The following is a 17,652-nucleotide window of genomic DNA, read 5'->3' on the forward strand; positions in this document are numbered from 1 at the left end:
TAACTCACACCTGTAATCCCAACACTTTGGGAGGCCAAAACGGGAGGATGGCTTGAGGCCAGGAGTTAGAAACCAGCCTGGTCAACATAGCAAGTCCCCATCTATAAAAAAAAAAATTAGGCTGGGCGCGGTGGCTCACGCCTGTAATCCCAGCACTTTGGGAGGCTGAGGCGGGTGGATCACGAGGTCAAGAGATTGAGACCATCCTGGTCAACATGGTGAAACCCCGTCTCTACTAAAAATACAAAAAATTAGCTGGGCATGGTGGCGCATGCCTGTAATCCCAGCTACTCAGGAGGCTGAGACAGGAGAATTGCCTGAACCTAGGAGGCGGAGGTTGCGGTGAGCCGAGATCGCGCCATTGCACTCCAGCCTGGGTAACAAGAGCGGAAAAAAAAAAAAAAAGAACACCTGTAAATGCACATGCTCTATAACTCAGCATCCTACAGATACACTAATATGTGTACAAGTATGTATGTGTGAATGTGTTTGCAAATGCAACATTCTGTGCAGCATTGTTTATGTATAGCAACAGTTAAAAAGAGTGAAGCAGGCTGGGTACAGTGGCTCAGGCCTGTAATCCCAGCACTTTGGGAGGCTGAGGAGGGTGGATCACCTGAGGTCAGACGTTTGAGACCAGCCTGGTCAATGTGGTGAAACCCCATCTCTACTAAAAATACAAAAAAGTAGCCAGGCATGGTGGCAGGCAACTGTAATCTCAGCTACTCGGGAGATGGCAGTGAGCCGAGATTGTGCCATTGCACTCCAGGCCTGGGCAACAAGTAAAACTGTCTTTAAAAAAAAAAAAAGCGTGAAACACTACATTGCACTAATGTACTGCTACGGAAAAATGTCCAAGATACAGTATAAAAAAACAAAACGAAACAAAAAACCTTTCTGACTTAATCTCCTATTAAGAGACCAGACTGTCGAATATCCATTATCTATCCGTAGCCTCATTGGTTTTTCAGATACGCATTTTAACGTCTCTGAAATCAGGATTCATCTTACAATAAACGGATCTTCTTACAGTGGTAAGAAAGCACTGTGCAGGCCGGGCACAGTGGCTCATGCCAGTAATCCCAGAACTTTGGGAGGCCAAGGCAGGCGGATCATCATCGGGTGTTTGAGACCAACCCGACCAACATGGAGAAACCCCATCTCTACTAAAATACAAAATTAGCTGGGCGTGGTGGCGCATGCCTGTAATCCCAGCTACTCAGGAGACTTAAGCAGGAGAATTGCTTGAACCTGGGAGGCGGAGGTTGCAGTGAGCCGAGATCACACCACTGCACTCCAGCATGGGCAACAAGAATGAAATTCCATCTCAAAAAAAAAAGAAAAGAAAGAAAAAAAAAAAAAAAAGAGAGAAAGCACTGTGTAGTTCAGTTGGCAGTGTTTCTCTGTGAGAGGTACATAAAATAATGTGCAACTTACATCAGTGGTGTTGTGGTCAATAAAATATAACCCTCTGTGTCTCAGCTTCTATTTCTTTTTTTTTTTTTTTTTTGAGACGGAGTTTCACTCTTGTTACCCAGGCTGGAGTGCAATGGCGCGATCTCGGCTCACCACAACCTTCGCCTCCTGGGTTCAGGCAATTCTCCTGCCTCAACCTCCTGAGTAGCTGGGATTACAGGCATATGCCACCATGCCCAGCTACTTTTTTGTATTTTTAGTAGAGACAGGGTTTCACCATGTTGACCAGGATGGTCTCGATCTCTTGACCTTGTGATCCACCCGCCTCGGCCTCCCAAAGTGCTGGGATTACAGGCTTGAGCCACCGCGCCCGGCCTCAGCTTCTATTTCTACAGACTGGGCTAACAGTACCTGTTTCCAGACAGTACTATGAGGATTAATGGAGATAATCCATGTAAAGAGCTTGGTACTGTATCTTGTGCATGCAAAGAGCTCTATACAGATCAGCTATCATCAGTAAATTTGGATAAACAAACCATATACAAGAAATTTTTACCAAAGAAGTTTCCTTCAGGGAGTAGGATGGGGACTGAGAGGACATGAGAATAATCTGCTTTTTTTTATCCTGTACTCTTCTGTGCTGTCTAAACTTTTGTTAAACATGAGCATGTATTATTTTCATAAACGTAACTTGACATGGAACTGTGGAGAGATGACAGCGGAGGCTGGCCTAAGCTGGCAGTTCTTTGCCCTGTTCTCCCTCTGGCCTCCCTTTAATAAGTGGTATCTGAGTCCATGCCTTCTAGATCACTTTTCCTCCAAACAACATTTTTCTCAGTTCTACAACACATCACTGCTACAACAGTTGACTACGTTAAGACCTGGGTCAAATCTCATCAAGGAAAAGTCTCTGATTGCTGAAGCAGTGTATAGTTGGCCTGCTTTTCTGATATGATATTTAGCAGTGATATAATGTTCTTGAGTTCATCACAGTTTTGTTTGCTTGGACACAGTATTGCTCAATCCAATCTCTTTTGCAGTTGCAGCTCTGACCAAGGTGGCTGGTGTCAGGTCAGGCTGTTACAATGGATGGACCTACTCTGTGTCCCTACCCCTTCTCTTGCTCCTACTCACCTTCATCTCAAAGCACACACGGCCCCTTCTGACCCCATAGCTGGCACGCGCTCCTGACCACAGGTATGCAAAGCCCTCAATTGTGAGTGGATAGCCACTACTCCGATCTCGGGCCACCTTGAAGTGGAGGTCGCAGTTATCTGTGAAGGAAAAAGCCTACAATTGGCTTATGTTTTAAAAGTCCCAAGAAAGAAACAGACAGAGGGAAGTCCCCCAAGTGCTGACCAGGAGTAGTACACAAGCAAACACATCATGGGGGCAGTTTCAAAAGGAACCAGCACATCCGCAACCTCTCTCCCTTTGAGTATAAAGGATGTGGGGTACTGCAAATTGGCCTATACAACCTCAAAGAGGAACTGGGGTTCTTTATCTGGTGGGATCCAAGGATGGGCTTTAGGGGGATCCTCAGAATTTGTAAACAAATGTCTCTGATGGGGAAGCGTATTTGCTAGGGAGAGGGCCCATATCCTAAGCAGTTTCAAATGAATTTTTTTTATTTTTGAGACAAGGTCTCACTCTGTCACCCAGGCTGGAGTGCAGTGGTATGATCTCAGCTCACTGCAACCTCTCATCTCCTGTACTTAAGCCATCCTCCCACCTCAGCCTCCTGAGTGGCTAGGACTACAGGCATATGCCATGATGCCTGGCTGATTTTTACATTTTTCGTAGACAAGGTTTTGCCATGTTGCCTAGGCCCAAACTAGATTTTATAATACAAAAAGGTTAATACCCACCACCATATACTCCCACCACCCCCCGTGTGTTAATTCTATCAATTTGGGAGCCAGACTTCTGTTTCCAATAGCTATAATCCAGGCATCTGACCCTGATCCACACCAGCCACCCAGACACCAATGCCCAGGTGCCCCATAGGCTCCCAATTCCTCTCATGGGCCGAGGACTCTCTTACTGTTGCTCTTACTCTTTTCAACCTTCAAAGAACCAGTCATGCCTCCAAGAAAGCCTTTCCTGACCATCCCTCCCAAGAGGCACTCTCCTTTCTCTGAAGGCTGACCACCATGGTCTGCACATTTGCATTTCATCAGATGCTGCCTTATGAACCACTGCCACTCAACACTTCTCAAACAATGGCCAGCTCTATTCCGGGTAGATCTTGTCTTTGAGAGCTTGTGATATTAATGATTGTATACATCTTTATCTCTTACTAAAGCATGCAGCCAGTGCTTTATAAACATGAGCTTCTGTAGAAATATATCAATAAATTGTCGCTTATCTTCTGCTCTGTTGAGAAGTGCAGTGTTCTCAGACCTGATTGGGCTTCTGGGTGTCTGTAAAAATTCAGACTTGGCCGGGCTCAGTGGCTCAAGCCTGTAATCCCAGCACTTTGGGAGGCCGAGGCGGGTGGATCACGAGGTCAAGAGATCAAGACCATCCTGGTCAACATGGTGAAATCCCATCTCTACTAAAAATACAAAAAAATTAGCTGAGCATGGTGGCACGTGCCTGTAATCCCAGCTACTCAGGAGGCTGAGGCAGGAGAATTGCCTGAACCTAGGAGGCAGAGGTTGCAGTGAGCTGAGATCGCGCCATTGCACTCCAGCCTGGGTAACAAGAGTGAAACTCCGTCTCAAAAAAAAAAAAAAAAAAAATTCAGACTTAGACTCTACCACTCAGACTCTGACTTAGGAGATCTGAGCGAAAGGACCTTTACAATGATTCCTTCAAATGCTCAGATGTACAGTGAAAGTGAAAGCCACTTATCCAGTGGAAAGAAAACTGAACTGGAAGACAGACAGCAGGGCGGCCAGGTTAGTGCCTCAGAGGACATAGTGGCATTGGTTTCACCAGGAATGTGAGCAGCTGATGGAAACTGGGGAACTGGCTGTCAAAGGGTTAAGTTTCCCCAGCAGACTCAGATTCCCTTCCTGATTAGATGACCACCCCTGTGTGTACAAGGTGGTTCAGGGTTTTCCAAATTGCTCTTGTATCCACTGAGGAGTCTCACTGAAAATCCTTTGAGGTTATTATGGCAGAATTACTCCTTCCTGAAGGGAAGCTCAGAGAAGTAGACTGACTTGCCCAGGGTCCCACTACTAGAGTTGGGAGTAGGTCTTCTGTCTCCAAACCAGTACTCTTGCTCCAGAGTTAAGCTCTGGTAGTATCTCACATGTGGACTAACAATACCTTTGGACGGTGCCAGGCAGGGATTCTGGTGAAAGTGAAGACACAATTTCCCCATACCGACTGTAAGGCAGAATTAGATGGGCACTCCAAAGACTTACATGTATCAATAGCAACAAGGGTATCATCAAAGTCATCTTCATCCTCTTCAGCAGGAGGCTGAGGAGAGCGGCCCCTGTATTAGAAACAGGGGTTAAATCACACGAGAACAATGGATGAGCACAAAGGAAAGAAAATGAATGTTCTGCTGTAATCTACAAATGCACTCCAGACTGCTTCCTGGATCTCAATTTCTTCCCACAGAGGTGAGCAAAACAACTCTGGAACCCTGCATCCTTGCAGTGAGAGCAATGACTGTCTACTCCTAGGGTGGAGATAGGGATTGGAGAGGGCATACTCTGCTGAAGGGGACATCAGATTGATTTAGGGAAGTTTTCCCTCCTCTCATACCGTTAAGATTCTGATCCACACACTCTGCATGTTGACAACCATTTCCACACTGATCTCTGTTACTGTTTGGAGGCTGTGGTATCCCAAAGGGTGCTGGCCAGGAAGGGGAATGTGCAAGAGCCTAGATAAACCCCAGTGATGACACCTATCCACGTACCAGGCTTCTTAAAATCCTACATCTGAAAGAATTTGAGATGACCCATATTTTTCAGCGTCCTAAATTGTGCACGATACTCATTTTCCTACCAAAACACTAAAAAAGGGACTGTTAAAATATTGCTGGTTTCTGCTGCACAGGAATGAGGGAGAAGGGTAGAAAGGTAGAGTCTAACACTCAGGGTCCTGCCTGGACAGTCTGGGTGGTCCCAGTCCACTGCATGCACAGATGGGGAGACCATGCCCATCTGGTTGCTGACTCTCCCAGCAGCAGGCTTCCCTCTGGTGGAGGGCCTCTCTGGCCTCGCCAGGCCAGGGCTAACAAGGATGAGCTGTGCTCATTACATGCTAAGTCCATTCTAGGAAACTTTCCCTGCCAGCCCAGGATTAGAGCAAATGTTCCTCCTCTGCTCTCCAACAGCAAGTAGCTTCTGGGCCTCTGCTCTGTGAGAGGCAGTGGAAGAAACCCATATGAGGTGGGCTCCATGTCCTAACTTAAGTCACGGCTATGAGATCCAGGCTCTGTCTGAGAGCAACAAGCTATTTAGAAAGTGGACTCTGCCAGTTAGGAAATAGAATGTGTCAGATGACTAGTCTAGATGAATACAGTGGCCATTCCTAGTTTCCATAATTGCAAAAGACTTCAGACAGGAGCTATAGGAAGGAAGGAGGGAAGGGAAAGACTTGGTCTGGAGGGAAAGGCTTGTCAGGGCAGGGAAATAATTAGAGCAGAGGCTGCTCCCTCTTCTGAGCTCCTGAAATTCACCTGCATCCTTACTACTCACCTCAGAGATTGTGGCTTGTGTATGTGTCTTGAGTCCCCTTACTGGAACAACAGAAGGCAAAACCCACTGTCCATCTGTATGTTGCTAGTGTCCAGCCCAAGAGTGGGCACTTTATGACAACACTGTGAGAGCTGACATAAATGAGTGGATGAATGGGAATAGAATTGAAAGAGGATGTGTTTGGGAGCAGTCTTAGGAAATAGATCTTCCTTTCATCAAGGATATCAAGCAGCTGACTGCAGGGGCAGTAAGGCAAAGGACAGAAGAGGCAGGCTGGCCTCTCACACATGAAAGTCTAAGATATTTGGAAGTTACACTGCAGTAAGAAGGGAGGAACTGTGGGAAGGACCAAAAGTTTAGGAAAGCTGAATTTGGTAGTAAGTACAGGAAGGAATAGGAAGAAAGTGTGAAAGCAGAGAGGATCTTTACTCAGCCCCTACAAGTTAGCGCAAACATCCCCAGCAAGCACAAGGCTATGGTTATACAGACCTACCAGAGCAAGGGTGACTGCTGCCTCATACACCCACCTCCTGTCTTCTCGGTGCTCGAAGTACCCTCGCCCCCGGTTTTCTTCATAAGGCCTCTTTCGACTCTGGAATTGCTGCCTGTCTGGCTTAAGTTGAGAAGCTTCAGGTGGGAGGAAGCTGGTGGGTGCTCCTTGCTTCATCTCTGTCTTCATTTCTATTGTCAGGACAAATTCAGATGGTCAAGACACTCGCAAGCTCCCAGCTATCACTTTTCTGGTCCCTTTTACCTTGGGAGATGTGAGCAGGATCCTCACTATAGTGATGAAGGCCTGGGCACAGGCAGCTTGCTGAGTTCAACAGAAGCCTGCTGAGCCAGCCAAGAAGGTCATGCTGGAGAACAGGGCTAGGATCTGAGATGCCATGACCCTACATTCTCCAATTTTTCCTCCCAAAGAAACTCTCCACCTCAGTTCCTACAAAGCTGCTTCAGTCTGGCAAGGGAAAGGGAGAGGGTGAATTCAACAGAGTACTGTGATCCTGCAGCTAACACTACAGGCTTTAGTTACCCTGCCAACAGAGCCCAGAATTACTCTGATTAAGCCATCCCATAGGTGCAATAACCTATTCAAGTCTATCACAAACAGGAAGTCAGGATGGGATGCCGTGCTGCAGATCATGGGTATATCCTAGTCTCAGGCAGACTCCAGGAATCAGTGCCTAACTAGGAGCAGACCACAGATGCAGGCTAGCTTCATCTCTCCCACAGCATGAATCCCTCATGCTGAGGCTCATTCATATCTACTCATTTCTGCATTAAATCCCAGACCATCTTGGTTCACTCCCTAGCTTAGGCATGCGGACCACATCTCTCAGAAAAGGCTCCTGGTTCTCTAGGGCAGGGATGGTGCTCAGTCATCCTGAAGATAGCCTCCCTGGTTCCCAGCAATAGGTTGGGCTCACACAGGGCTCCTGATAAATGTCTGTGGATAACGGCACAGAATATATTCTCCTGGGGCTGAAAGATCCTACAAGTCTCACAGAGCCTGACACAAATCTGCAGTTTAACCTACATTCATTAAAGTCCTGAGCCACTCACAAGAAACGGCTGGGGATTTAACTTTGTGGATGAACCAGAATGGAATCAGACAAAATCAACTAGATACACTAAGAAAAGGCACTGGGGCCACAACACAATAAAAGCAGCACAAAACTGGGAGTCAGTCTGGGCTCCATCAGTTCTCAACAGTGGGACCCTGCTTTCCAAAAAGTAAGGCACAAATGATAAGGAATGATTATTATTATTATTATTTTTTTAAGACGGAGTTTCGCTCTTGTTACCCAGGCTGGAGTGCAATGGCGCGATCTCGGCTCACCGCAACCTCCGCCTCCTGGGTTCAGGCAATTCTCCTGCCTCAGCCTCCTGAGTAGCTGGGATTATAGGCACGCACCACCATGCCCAGCTAATTTTTTGTATTTTTAGTAGAGACGGGGTTTCACCATGTTGACCAGGTTGGTCTCGATCTCTCGACCTCGTGATCCACCCGCCTCGGCCTCCCAAAGTGCTGAGATTACAGGCTTGAGCCACCACGCCTGGTCAGGAATGATTATTAACCTGAGAGGACTAGCCTGGGAGCAAGTTTCCCAGGTTCCAGCCCCAGCTCTGCCATTGGACAAGCCAATTCCCCAATCTATAAAGGAAGAGAGGCTGGGCGTGGTAGTTTACACTTGTAATCCCAGCACTTTGGGAGGCTGAGGCAGGTGGATCATGAGGTAAGGAGATCGAGACCACCCTGGCCAATATGGTGAAACCCTGTCTCCACTAAAAATACAAAAAAAAATTAGCTGGGCATAGTGGCATGCGCCTGTAGTCCCAGCTACTCAAGAGGCTGAGGCAAGAGAGTCGCTTGAACCTGGGAGGCAGAGGTTGCAGTGAGCCAAGATCACGCCACTGCACTCCAGCCTGACAGAGTAAGACTTCATCTCAAAAAGATAAAAATAAAAAAAATAAAAAACAGGGAGGAGAGAGTTGGCATCAAGGGGAATTTTGTTCTGTAAAGATATATACTTAACGTGTTTGGGAAATCCCAAGTTTAAATAATACAACACAAGGTTTTTTGTTTATTTTTTATTAAAAAAAAATATTTTCAGCAACACTAGCCCAAGAAGACACAAGGTTTTTACATTTAATTAAAAAAAATTTTTTTGGGAGACAGTGTCTTACTATTGCCCAAGCAGAAATGCAGTGGCACCATCACAGCTCACTGGGGCCTCAACTTCCCAGCTCAAGCGATCCTCCCACCTCAGCGTCAAGAGTAGCTGGGACTACAGGAATGTGTAACCATGCTCAGGTAACATTTTTACTTTTTATAGAGACAGAGTTATGTCACCCAGGCTGGCCTTGAATTCTTGGATTCAAGCAATTTTCCCAACTCAGCCTCCTAAGTGCTGGAATTAAAGGCATGTAATAGCCACTGCATCCAGCCTATTTTTATTTTTGAGGCAGGGTCTTCCTGTCGCCTAGGCTGGAGTGCAGTGCACGATCATAGCTTACTGCAGCCTTGAACTCCTGGGCTCAAATGATCCTCCTGACTCATCCTTCTGAGTAGCTGGGACTACAAGTGTGCCACCCCGCTTAGCCAATTTTTGATTTTTTCTAAAGATAACAAAGGTCTCACTATGTTGCCCAGGCTAGTCTTGGATTTCTAGACTCAAGTGATCCTCCTGCTCTGGCCTCGTAAAGTGCTAGGATTACAAGCATGAGACATCACACCCTGACCAAATTTTAATTAAAAAAAAAAAAAAAAAAAAATTTTTTTTTTTTTTTTTTTTTTTTGAGACAAGGTCTTACACTATCACCCAGGCTGGAGTGTAGCGGTATGATCATAGCTCACTGTAGCCTCAAGTGATCCCCCTACCTCTACCTCCTAAGTAGCTTTAACTATAGGCATGTGCATGTAGTTAGTAATAGCCACGCCTGGCTATTTTTTAAATTTTTTGCAGAGAAAGGGTCTCTCTATGTTGCCCAGGCTGGTCTGAAACTCTTGGTCTCAAACGATCCTCCTGCCTTGGACTCCCAAAGTGTTGGAATTATAGGTGTGAGCCACTGCATCTGGCTTGAGGCCTGACACAGCTGTTTTTTTTTTTTTTTTTTAATGCAGGACTTCTCAGAGCCTTTAATGCTCTAATGATCACAGTAAATTTCCAAAAGATGATACAGCACATGCTACATTTTCCAGACACATTTGGCTAAGGAACTCTTTTCTGAGAATCCCCTAATAATATCCCCTGGAACAATAATCTTCAGAACATGGCAAATACCAGACTAGACATAAAGGCTCTTTCTGGCTCCCACATTGTAAGATCTAAATAAGATTCAAATATTAGTCTAGGGGTCTCAACTCTCCAGGGTGCTGATACTATCTTTTTTTTTTTTTTTTTTGAGATGGAGTTTCACTCGTTTCCCAGGCTGGAATGCAGTGGCACAGTTTTGGCTCACTGAAACCTCCACCTCCCAGGTTCAAGCAATTCTGCCTCAGCCTCCAAGTAGCTGGGATTACAGGCATCTGCTACCATGCCCATTTAATTTTTTTTTTTTTTTAAAGAGACGGGGTTTCGCTATGTTGTCCAGACTGGAGTGCAGTGGCTATTCACAGGCACAATCCCACTACTGATCAGCACAGGAGTTTTGGCCTGCTGTGTTTCCAACCTGGTGGTCCCCTGCTCTCAGGAGGTCACCATATCAATGCCGAACTTAGCGCAGACACCCGACTGGCATAGCGCACTACAGCCCAGAACTCCTGGGCTCAAGGGATCCTCCCACCTCAGCCTCCCGAGAAACCAGGACTACAGGCATGCGCCACTGCGCCTGGCTAATTTTTGTATTTTTAGTACAGGTAGGGTTTCATCATGTTGGCCAAGCTTGTCTCAAACTCCAGACTTCAGGTAATCCTCCCACCTCCGCCTCCCAAAGTGCTGGGATTATAGGCATAAGCCACCACGCCTGGCCAATACCAACATCATTTTTATATAGATACCTCCCCTCTTCCAACACTTGGAAATAGGACTGAGATTTTTCCTTTAAAAAAATCTTGCCAGAGTGACAAAGTCTAGATGAATTGCCCAATAAAAAAGATGCACAGTTCCTCTGGGAAGACACACTCTTAAGCAGAAAGTAAAGGCTCCATATACATTCTGCTTCCATCCAAAGAAATGAACCATGTGTATTTTCCTACCTGGGCGATAGGCCTGTTGCTGCTCCATTTCCAGTGGTCTCCTCTCGTAACCTGACTCGTTTTCTTGTTTGATGACTTGGGTATCGTAGAATTGGTTCTGCCTGGAAATATTGTCCATGGCATCTTAAAACAAAATAAAAAATGGTCAATTAGAGGGGCAGTTCATAGAGAACCCAGGACCAAAGGGTCCAGAAGGCATCTGTGGGTCCAGGAGATCAACTGAAGAGTGGTAAGAATAACAATATTAACTATTCACTACACACTATACGCCAGAGCCTGGGATACAGCTGAAGACAAGCCTGCCCCACTGAAGCCTTCAGTTTAGCGAAACAGACAAATCTTAACCAAAAACACACACAAATTTAACGGTTGTGTTGAAGACTACGAAGTAGTTCCAGGAGCTAAGAAACGGACCTGGAAGGCCGGGCACAGTGGCTCGCACCTGTAATGCCAGCACTTAGGGAAGCCGAGGCGAGCAAATCACAAGGTCAGGAGTTCGAGACCAGCCTGGACAATATGGTGAAACACCATCTCTACTAAAAACACAAAAAATTAGTTGGGCATAATGGCGGGCACCTGTAATCCCAGCTACTGGGGAAGCTGAGGCAGGAGAATTGCTTGAACCCGGGAGGCAGGGCCTAGATTGCACCACTGCACTCCAGCTGGGGTGACAAAATAAAACTCCGTCTCAAAAAAAGGAAAGAAAGGGACCTGGAAAACGAAAGTTAAGCTTTGACTCAAAGGATACATAGGTGATGACTCAGTGACGGAACTAAAACCAGAAACTCCCTCGAGAACCTTGCAGCCTAACACAGAAAGAAATTTAGAAACCCAGGATGGGCATTATACAGCTCTCCTCCCCAGGGGCTAGCTCTCTGTTAGAGCCCCAAGGGCCCCTACTAGTGGCTATGCCAGGAGCCATGAGGCAGAACCAAAGGGAAGGAGAGACTATTCTGCCCCTTGCTGACGGACTGGATCCCTTCTCAGAGGATAAATACATCTGGGCACAAACTGAGTGCAGCCCGAAGGGAGAAAAGTCACGAGTGATGTGGTTTGCTACAGGTCTGTTCACCAAGCTTGAAGGAGGGCTTCAAGGAGGCATGAAGGGGGCTCAAAGGACTTCGTTGTAGCAGGCAGGGGAGAGAGGAAGCATCAGCATTATCTCCTTAATTGGAACACGGGGACCCTTTCAAACTATTCTGCTTCCAAGCTCCAAGCGCAGTGCTCTTCTTCCCAGTCTCTTCTCCCGAGCATCTCTCCTCTGCCCACAGAGGCAGCCTCTCCTGGAGAAGCCATGACACTAGGGTCCTTCTCCACTCTCTAAAACATCCCCCTTCTAATAAAAGGCAGGCCCAGTGCTAAGCCTCTCACACGTGTGATCTCATTCATAACACCCTCCCAGGGGTTGGAGGGGCTGTGAACAGACAGTATTTGTTTATTAACTCCATTTTACCCACAAGGAAACCAGGCTCACAGAGATGAAGTGACTTGACAATATCGTTAAGCCAGATTTGAAACAAAATCTGTTTGAGTCTAGGGACTAGGCTCCAAAGCACCTAATTCACTTTCCTCTCAGACAGGACTCTCTCTACTACCGCACTACCCTTTCTTGCTAGGCATTCCTGCTAGTCCCTCCTGCTCTAGACACGCGCACAGGGCCAATCCTTTCTCCACAAGTCTGCAATGGGAAGTCCCCTTTCCAGCAGCTGGATTCTGAATAATTCCTAAGCCACTGTCTACCCCAAATCCACACTTGGGTGATCTCCCTCCAGGAACCCTTACCTCTTATGAACAAGTATCCAATGCCAATCCCAAATCCTGTCTCGTCTGTTATCTCATTTTTCTTCTCATGCCCTTAGCCCCAAGTCCCAGGATGCCCTCTTTTCAGAAAAACTCTACAAACTCTATGCCAGAATCCTTTCTACTTACTCCTTAACCTCTCCAGTCCTCACATTTCCCAGTCCTACTAGAAAGCTGCCCTGAGGCCTGGCACAGTGGTTCACACCTGAAATCCCAGCACTTCAGGAGGCCAAGGAGAGCAAATCACTTGAACCCAGGAATTCATGACCAGCCTGGGTGTTTGGCGAGACCCCCAACTCGAAAAAGGAAGGAAGGAAGGAAGGGAGGGACGGAGGGAGGGGAACAGGAAGGGGAAAGGGGAAAAGAAAGAAAACTGCTTTTTTCTTTCTTTCTTTTTTGAGACAGAGCCTTGCTGTCACCAGGCTCTCCAGTGGCGCGATCTCGGCTCACTGCAACCTTCACCTTCCGGGTTCAAGCGATTCTCCTGCCTCAGCCTCCCAAACAGCTGAGATTACAGGCTGGCGCCACCAAGCCCAGCTAATTTTTGCAGTTTTAGTGGAGATGGGGTTTCACCATGTTGGCCAGGATGGTCTGGATCTCTTGACTTCGTGATCTGCCTGCCTCGGCCTCCCAAAGTGCTGGGATTACAGTCGTGAGCCACTGCGCTCAACCAAGCTGCTTTTCTCTAAATGAAGATTCACTCCATCCCATACCAGGGTTTCCCCTCCTCAGACAACCACAGATCTACCTGAACCCATTCCCAGAGTCCCACTTCCTGGCTGATGCAGAGGCTCCCTGCTGCTCCCTGAGGGCCCCCACTCCCTGGGTACACAAGTAACTGCTTCTAGGAACCAACGAGATTTCTCTTGGAGATGCTCGGGTCGGAAACACTCCGCGCACTCCACCCTGAGGCCTCCGATGAAGTCAACAGGTCTTCTCTCTCTCTGCTCCCTACAGCCTGCTCCTCCCCATACTCGCCAAGCCAGCTCCATACTCCTTCAGTGCTGCATCCACTTCGAATGTCACCAACTCATCTGCCCCCACGACCCCCACCCCCAGCTACCCTCTGTTTGCCCAAAGCCCACAGGCAGCCCCAGGCCATTCAGCAGCAGCCTCGGAGTTATCTGTCCTCAGTCTTCCTAGCTCTAGACCCCCAGATCTCTTGTCCAAGGAAGCATCCTCTCCCCCACCAGCCTCTGGACCTCTTCTAGGAGCCAACCAAAAAGTCCCCAGATCTCAAAGCGCCACATGTCCAAGCTGTGCCTGCCTCAAGGGCGGCCTTCCAGTCGCGGAAGGGAGATGGGGTGCCCCCTGGTTCAATCTCCCGCATCCCCCTCAATGCTCACCAGCCAAACTCCAAAGCATTGAGTTCCTTCGATCCTCCCCAGCCACAGACACTAGCGCCTCCACCTCATCCACCCACCCCCGTAGCAAACTGGGGAACTCCCAGGATCGCATCCAGCGGCATACTCCAGGATCCTGCTTCCTCGAAACTCTCCCAGCCCCGCACACCTGGACGTTCTCCCCCCGCCCCGAGCCCATACGCTGGGCTGGCACGGCCGCCGAGCCCTCCGAGCTCCGAACCCCGGGATCCCCATTTTCGAGACCCTCACCAGCCCGAATAGAAAATGTCTTGTTCTTCCGAGTCTCTCCGGCCCCAGAAACCAGTTTCCGGTCTCCGATCCGAGCCCCGCCGTACGGAACCCTCCCCGCCACCCCGGCCCCTAAGCTCCAAAGCCCAGAGCCCCTCCCCCAGCGTCCCCCCTGCACCGAGGGTCAGGATCCACCCTCCGGTCGCGCCGGGGCCCTTGGCCCCAGATCCTTTTCGGCTGCGGGTGGCGGGGTCCCCCGATCGGCGTCTCCCCGACCTCAGGCGCTGGACTCCCGCGTCCCACAGCCCTTTCCTAGGCCCAGGCTCCGGGATCCCCGGCCCCCGCCCCGCGCACTCTCACAATGTCCGTCCGGCCCCGAGTAGCCGCCGGGCTCCGCGTGCGGCTGCAGCCCGGGCGGCGGTGGCTGCGCGGTCCCCTCCAGCTCGGAGCCCCCCTCGGTCTCGACCTCCTCGTTGATGTGCCCGGGTCGCCCCGGTTCGTCGTCGGCCTCGAGCTCCCGCTCGTCGTCAGGCTCCTCGGCCTCCAACGCCGCCTGCAGCCGCTCAGCAAGCTCGGCCTTGAGGCCTCGAGTGTCCAGGCCGCGGCGCTGCAGCTCCTCGCGAAGTTCGTTCACCTTCAGACGGCGCACATCCATGGCCCGGGCCCCCGGGGCGGCCCCCGAGCCCGGCCCGGCCCCCCAGGGCTATGTCCCCCTTAAACCTTTCCTGTCAGAAGGCGAAGGGGGAAAGGGGGGGGCCCACTCCAATGGCGGCGGCGGCTCAAAATGGCCGCCGCCGCCGCCTCCCCCCGCACCCGTACCTCGTCCGATGTAACAAGAGTGCCAATTGGTCAGCGCTTGGGGCAACGGGCGCGGGCCCTGATACCCAGCCAATCAGAACGCGGTTTTCAAAACAACGGCAACGAGAGGGCCCAAGAGCTACAGGGAAGGAAGCGTTGGCCTACGTCGAAGCCGAGGCCCGGAGCGGAGGGCGGGAAAAGGCAGGAGGCGGAGCGCGCGCTGATTGGGTGGCTCTCGCGCGCCCGCTGCCATAAGGACCAATGAAAACAAGGGAGTAACGATTTGGACCAATCGGCGGTGAGATCTCAGAATGCGCGTCCCACGGCCTTTCCTGCGTAGTCCTTTCATCAAACTAAGTGTCTCTGTAACACACATTCCGATTGGTCTATATCTCCCGCCCCTTGAGGAGTCCGAGCGGGTAAAACCACAAGAACCAATGAAACAGAGGGTCGGCAGAAACCCCCTCCTTCCTGTTACCTTTAAGAAACCGGAAAGAGATGAATTCACCGAGGGCCCGCCCCTTGCCGTTAGGGCGGTTTCAAAACAATCTGCCCACCAATCGCAGTTACTGTCTTAGCTGCTAAAGCTGGCCGGGCTGGCTCGTTTTAGGAAAAGTTCACCAGATTGGCCGTGCTTTAGAGGATTGCCTCACAGATTTCGCTGTAGGTGGAGGTATATGGAATAGAGATTAAGTGGATATACAGTTCGTAATCTGGAGGGAACCCAGTTGCCTTTAGGAAAAGCAAAATTTTGACTTCAGGGAGTCCCGAAGGTTTGGGTATAGAGGCCAGACTAACAACGGAAGGCAAGTTGTAAAGGACACGGCCCGCCCTTCCCTTGGGAAGTCCGCCGCCGCCTTCCTCTATGGTCTGTACCTGACGTGGAACGGGCGCTCTGCACGCGACCATAGAGCCTTCCGCTCCCGAAAGACCTCCAGAAGTTCACCGACCGCTCTCCCGAATCCTCAAATCGGCTGTTCCCGTAAATCGGGCTCTCTGGCGTCTGTACCGACCAGCTCAATCCCGCGGATCCGTCATTAACGCTCGCTCTCATGAATACAAACGCCAGAGAGCTTCCCGGTGCCTAACGCCGCGCCACCTGTCGCCTCTAACTCAGAAAACAAAACTCGAGTGAGACGCAATCGGGATACACGATGCAGACTCCCACTGCCTCCCGAGCCACACGTTAAGCCCGCAGAAGCCACACACCATCTCTACTTAGACAAAGGCACACCCCGCGGAGATAAACAAACAGGCGTGCGTCACATCAGACGCATCCAGTTCTTTCTTTCTTTTCTTTTTTTTTTTTGAGATGGAGGCTCGCTCTTGTTGCCCAGGCTGGAGTGCAGGGGCGCAATCTTGGCTCACTGCAACCTCCGCCTCCCGGGTGCAAGCGATTCTCCTGCCTCAGCCTTCCGAGTAGCTGGGATTACAGGTCCCCACCACCACCACGCCCAGCTAATTTCTTGTATTTTTAGTAGAGACGAGGTTTCCCCATGTTGGCCAGGCTGGTCTCGAACTCCTGACCTCAAGTGATCCGCTCGCCTCGGCCTCCCAAAGTGTTGGGATTACAGGCGTGAGCCACCGCGCCCGGCCCCAGTTCTGATCTGATTTGAGCAGGGCACCCAGCTGCAGTGTAGAGGTGCCCAGTACGGTCCGCGGAGGCAGGCGGCATCGAATGATAAAGATAACACAGGATAGCTGCACTACAAGCGAACACTACAGCAACCCAGACACACAGCACCTACTCAGCAGCGGGACAGACACTCACGTGGGCCCGGAGGTTCCAGTCCAGACACCCCGCCCCTCGCCCACGTCCGACTTCCTCTCTCTCTCTCTCTCTTTCTCCTCCCAGCTTCCCACAATGATTTGTTCTAAAAAAGTTTGTGGCCCGGATTGAACTGTCTCCCGTTCTCAAGAACCGCCACCGGAGGGCGTCCGGTGGCTGCCAAGCGTTCCTCCATTTGCTGCCGGCCACACCCGGGAACGCCCGCCCGCGAGTTCGTGCTAGACACGGAGGGCTGGTCTTGGCTAGAGGCTCCTGTGGATCCGTGATTGTCGGAGGTGTTCTGTGCCTGTGTTTCTATGTCAGTCTGAACGTTTGGGGCTGTGAGTACCTGTTGTACTCTACATGTCTCTTGAGTATTTGTGTCACTTGACTCTGGGTCTGTGTCTCTTCCTATTCCTTGCAGATGTCTGCCTGAGCGTTTGTAAATGTTTGTGTCTGTGTAATTCTGTATGTTTGTGTTACTCTATGCGTCTGAATTTCAGTCTTTGTATTTGTGACCAGGTCCTCCCGGGTGTGTCCATTAATTCATGTGTCTGTTACTTTGCAGGGGACAGGTGTGTGTCTGTGAGCCTGGATCTGTATGCCAGTTCCTAAGAGTTTCCGAGAGTCTGCATCTCTTTGCTTGTGTGTCTTTTTTTTCTATGTTTATGTTCATTTCTACCCTCTCTAGTGAGGAAAGAATTCCAAGACCCCACCAAACGCTTCTTCTTTTTTTTTTTTGATGAGGGAACTGAATTGCCATGGAATAGGGCCACATCACAGCTAAAAGGAGACGAGGAGACAAAAGCTCATTATATAAAGTTTTATGTGACCTGAGCCCCTCAGAGGGTGAGGGATTGACTCAGGGGGGCACTGTGGCCCGAAAGGTGGGAGGTTCCCCTATCCCCTGTG

The 17,652-nt window shown here is 49.7% G+C and overlaps 1 protein-coding gene across 8 annotated transcripts in view; it reads right to left on the bottom strand.

The window, feature by feature from the left end:
• The window catches only part of HNRNPUL1 (heterogeneous nuclear ribonucleoprotein U like 1), a 46,081-nt gene extending 29,270 nt beyond the window's left edge, over positions 1 to 16,811 (bottom strand). For 2 of the 8 annotated variants that reach the window (XM_010331045.3, XM_010331044.3), the window contains exons 1-5: positions 14,535 to 14,967; positions 10,783 to 10,905; positions 6,611 to 6,764; positions 4,794 to 4,867; positions 2,551 to 2,690 (exon numbers count right to left, since the gene is read on the bottom strand). In XM_010331045.3, the coding sequence (XP_010329347.1) occupies positions 2,551 to 2,690; positions 4,794 to 4,867; positions 6,611 to 6,764; positions 10,783 to 10,905; positions 14,535 to 14,829 (786 nt within the window). In that variant the 5' untranslated portion in view covers positions 14,830 to 14,967. Of the gene's footprint in view, positions 1 to 2,550; positions 2,691 to 4,793; positions 4,868 to 6,610; positions 6,765 to 10,782; positions 10,906 to 13,928; positions 14,010 to 14,195; positions 14,288 to 14,534; positions 14,968 to 14,993; positions 15,121 to 15,848; positions 16,059 to 16,743 lie in introns of those variants that run through there. The other 6 variants (XM_010331048.2, XM_074386304.1, XM_074386307.1 and 3 more) reach the window with 6 other exon arrangements.
• Positions 16,812 to 17,652: the final 841 nt, after the last annotated feature.

Source organism: Saimiri boliviensis, chromosome 14 (genome assembly GCF_048565385.1).
Source record: "Saimiri boliviensis isolate mSaiBol1 chromosome 14, mSaiBol1.pri, whole genome shotgun sequence".
Taxonomy (NCBI): Eukaryota; Metazoa; Chordata; class Mammalia; order Primates; family Cebidae; genus Saimiri; species Saimiri boliviensis.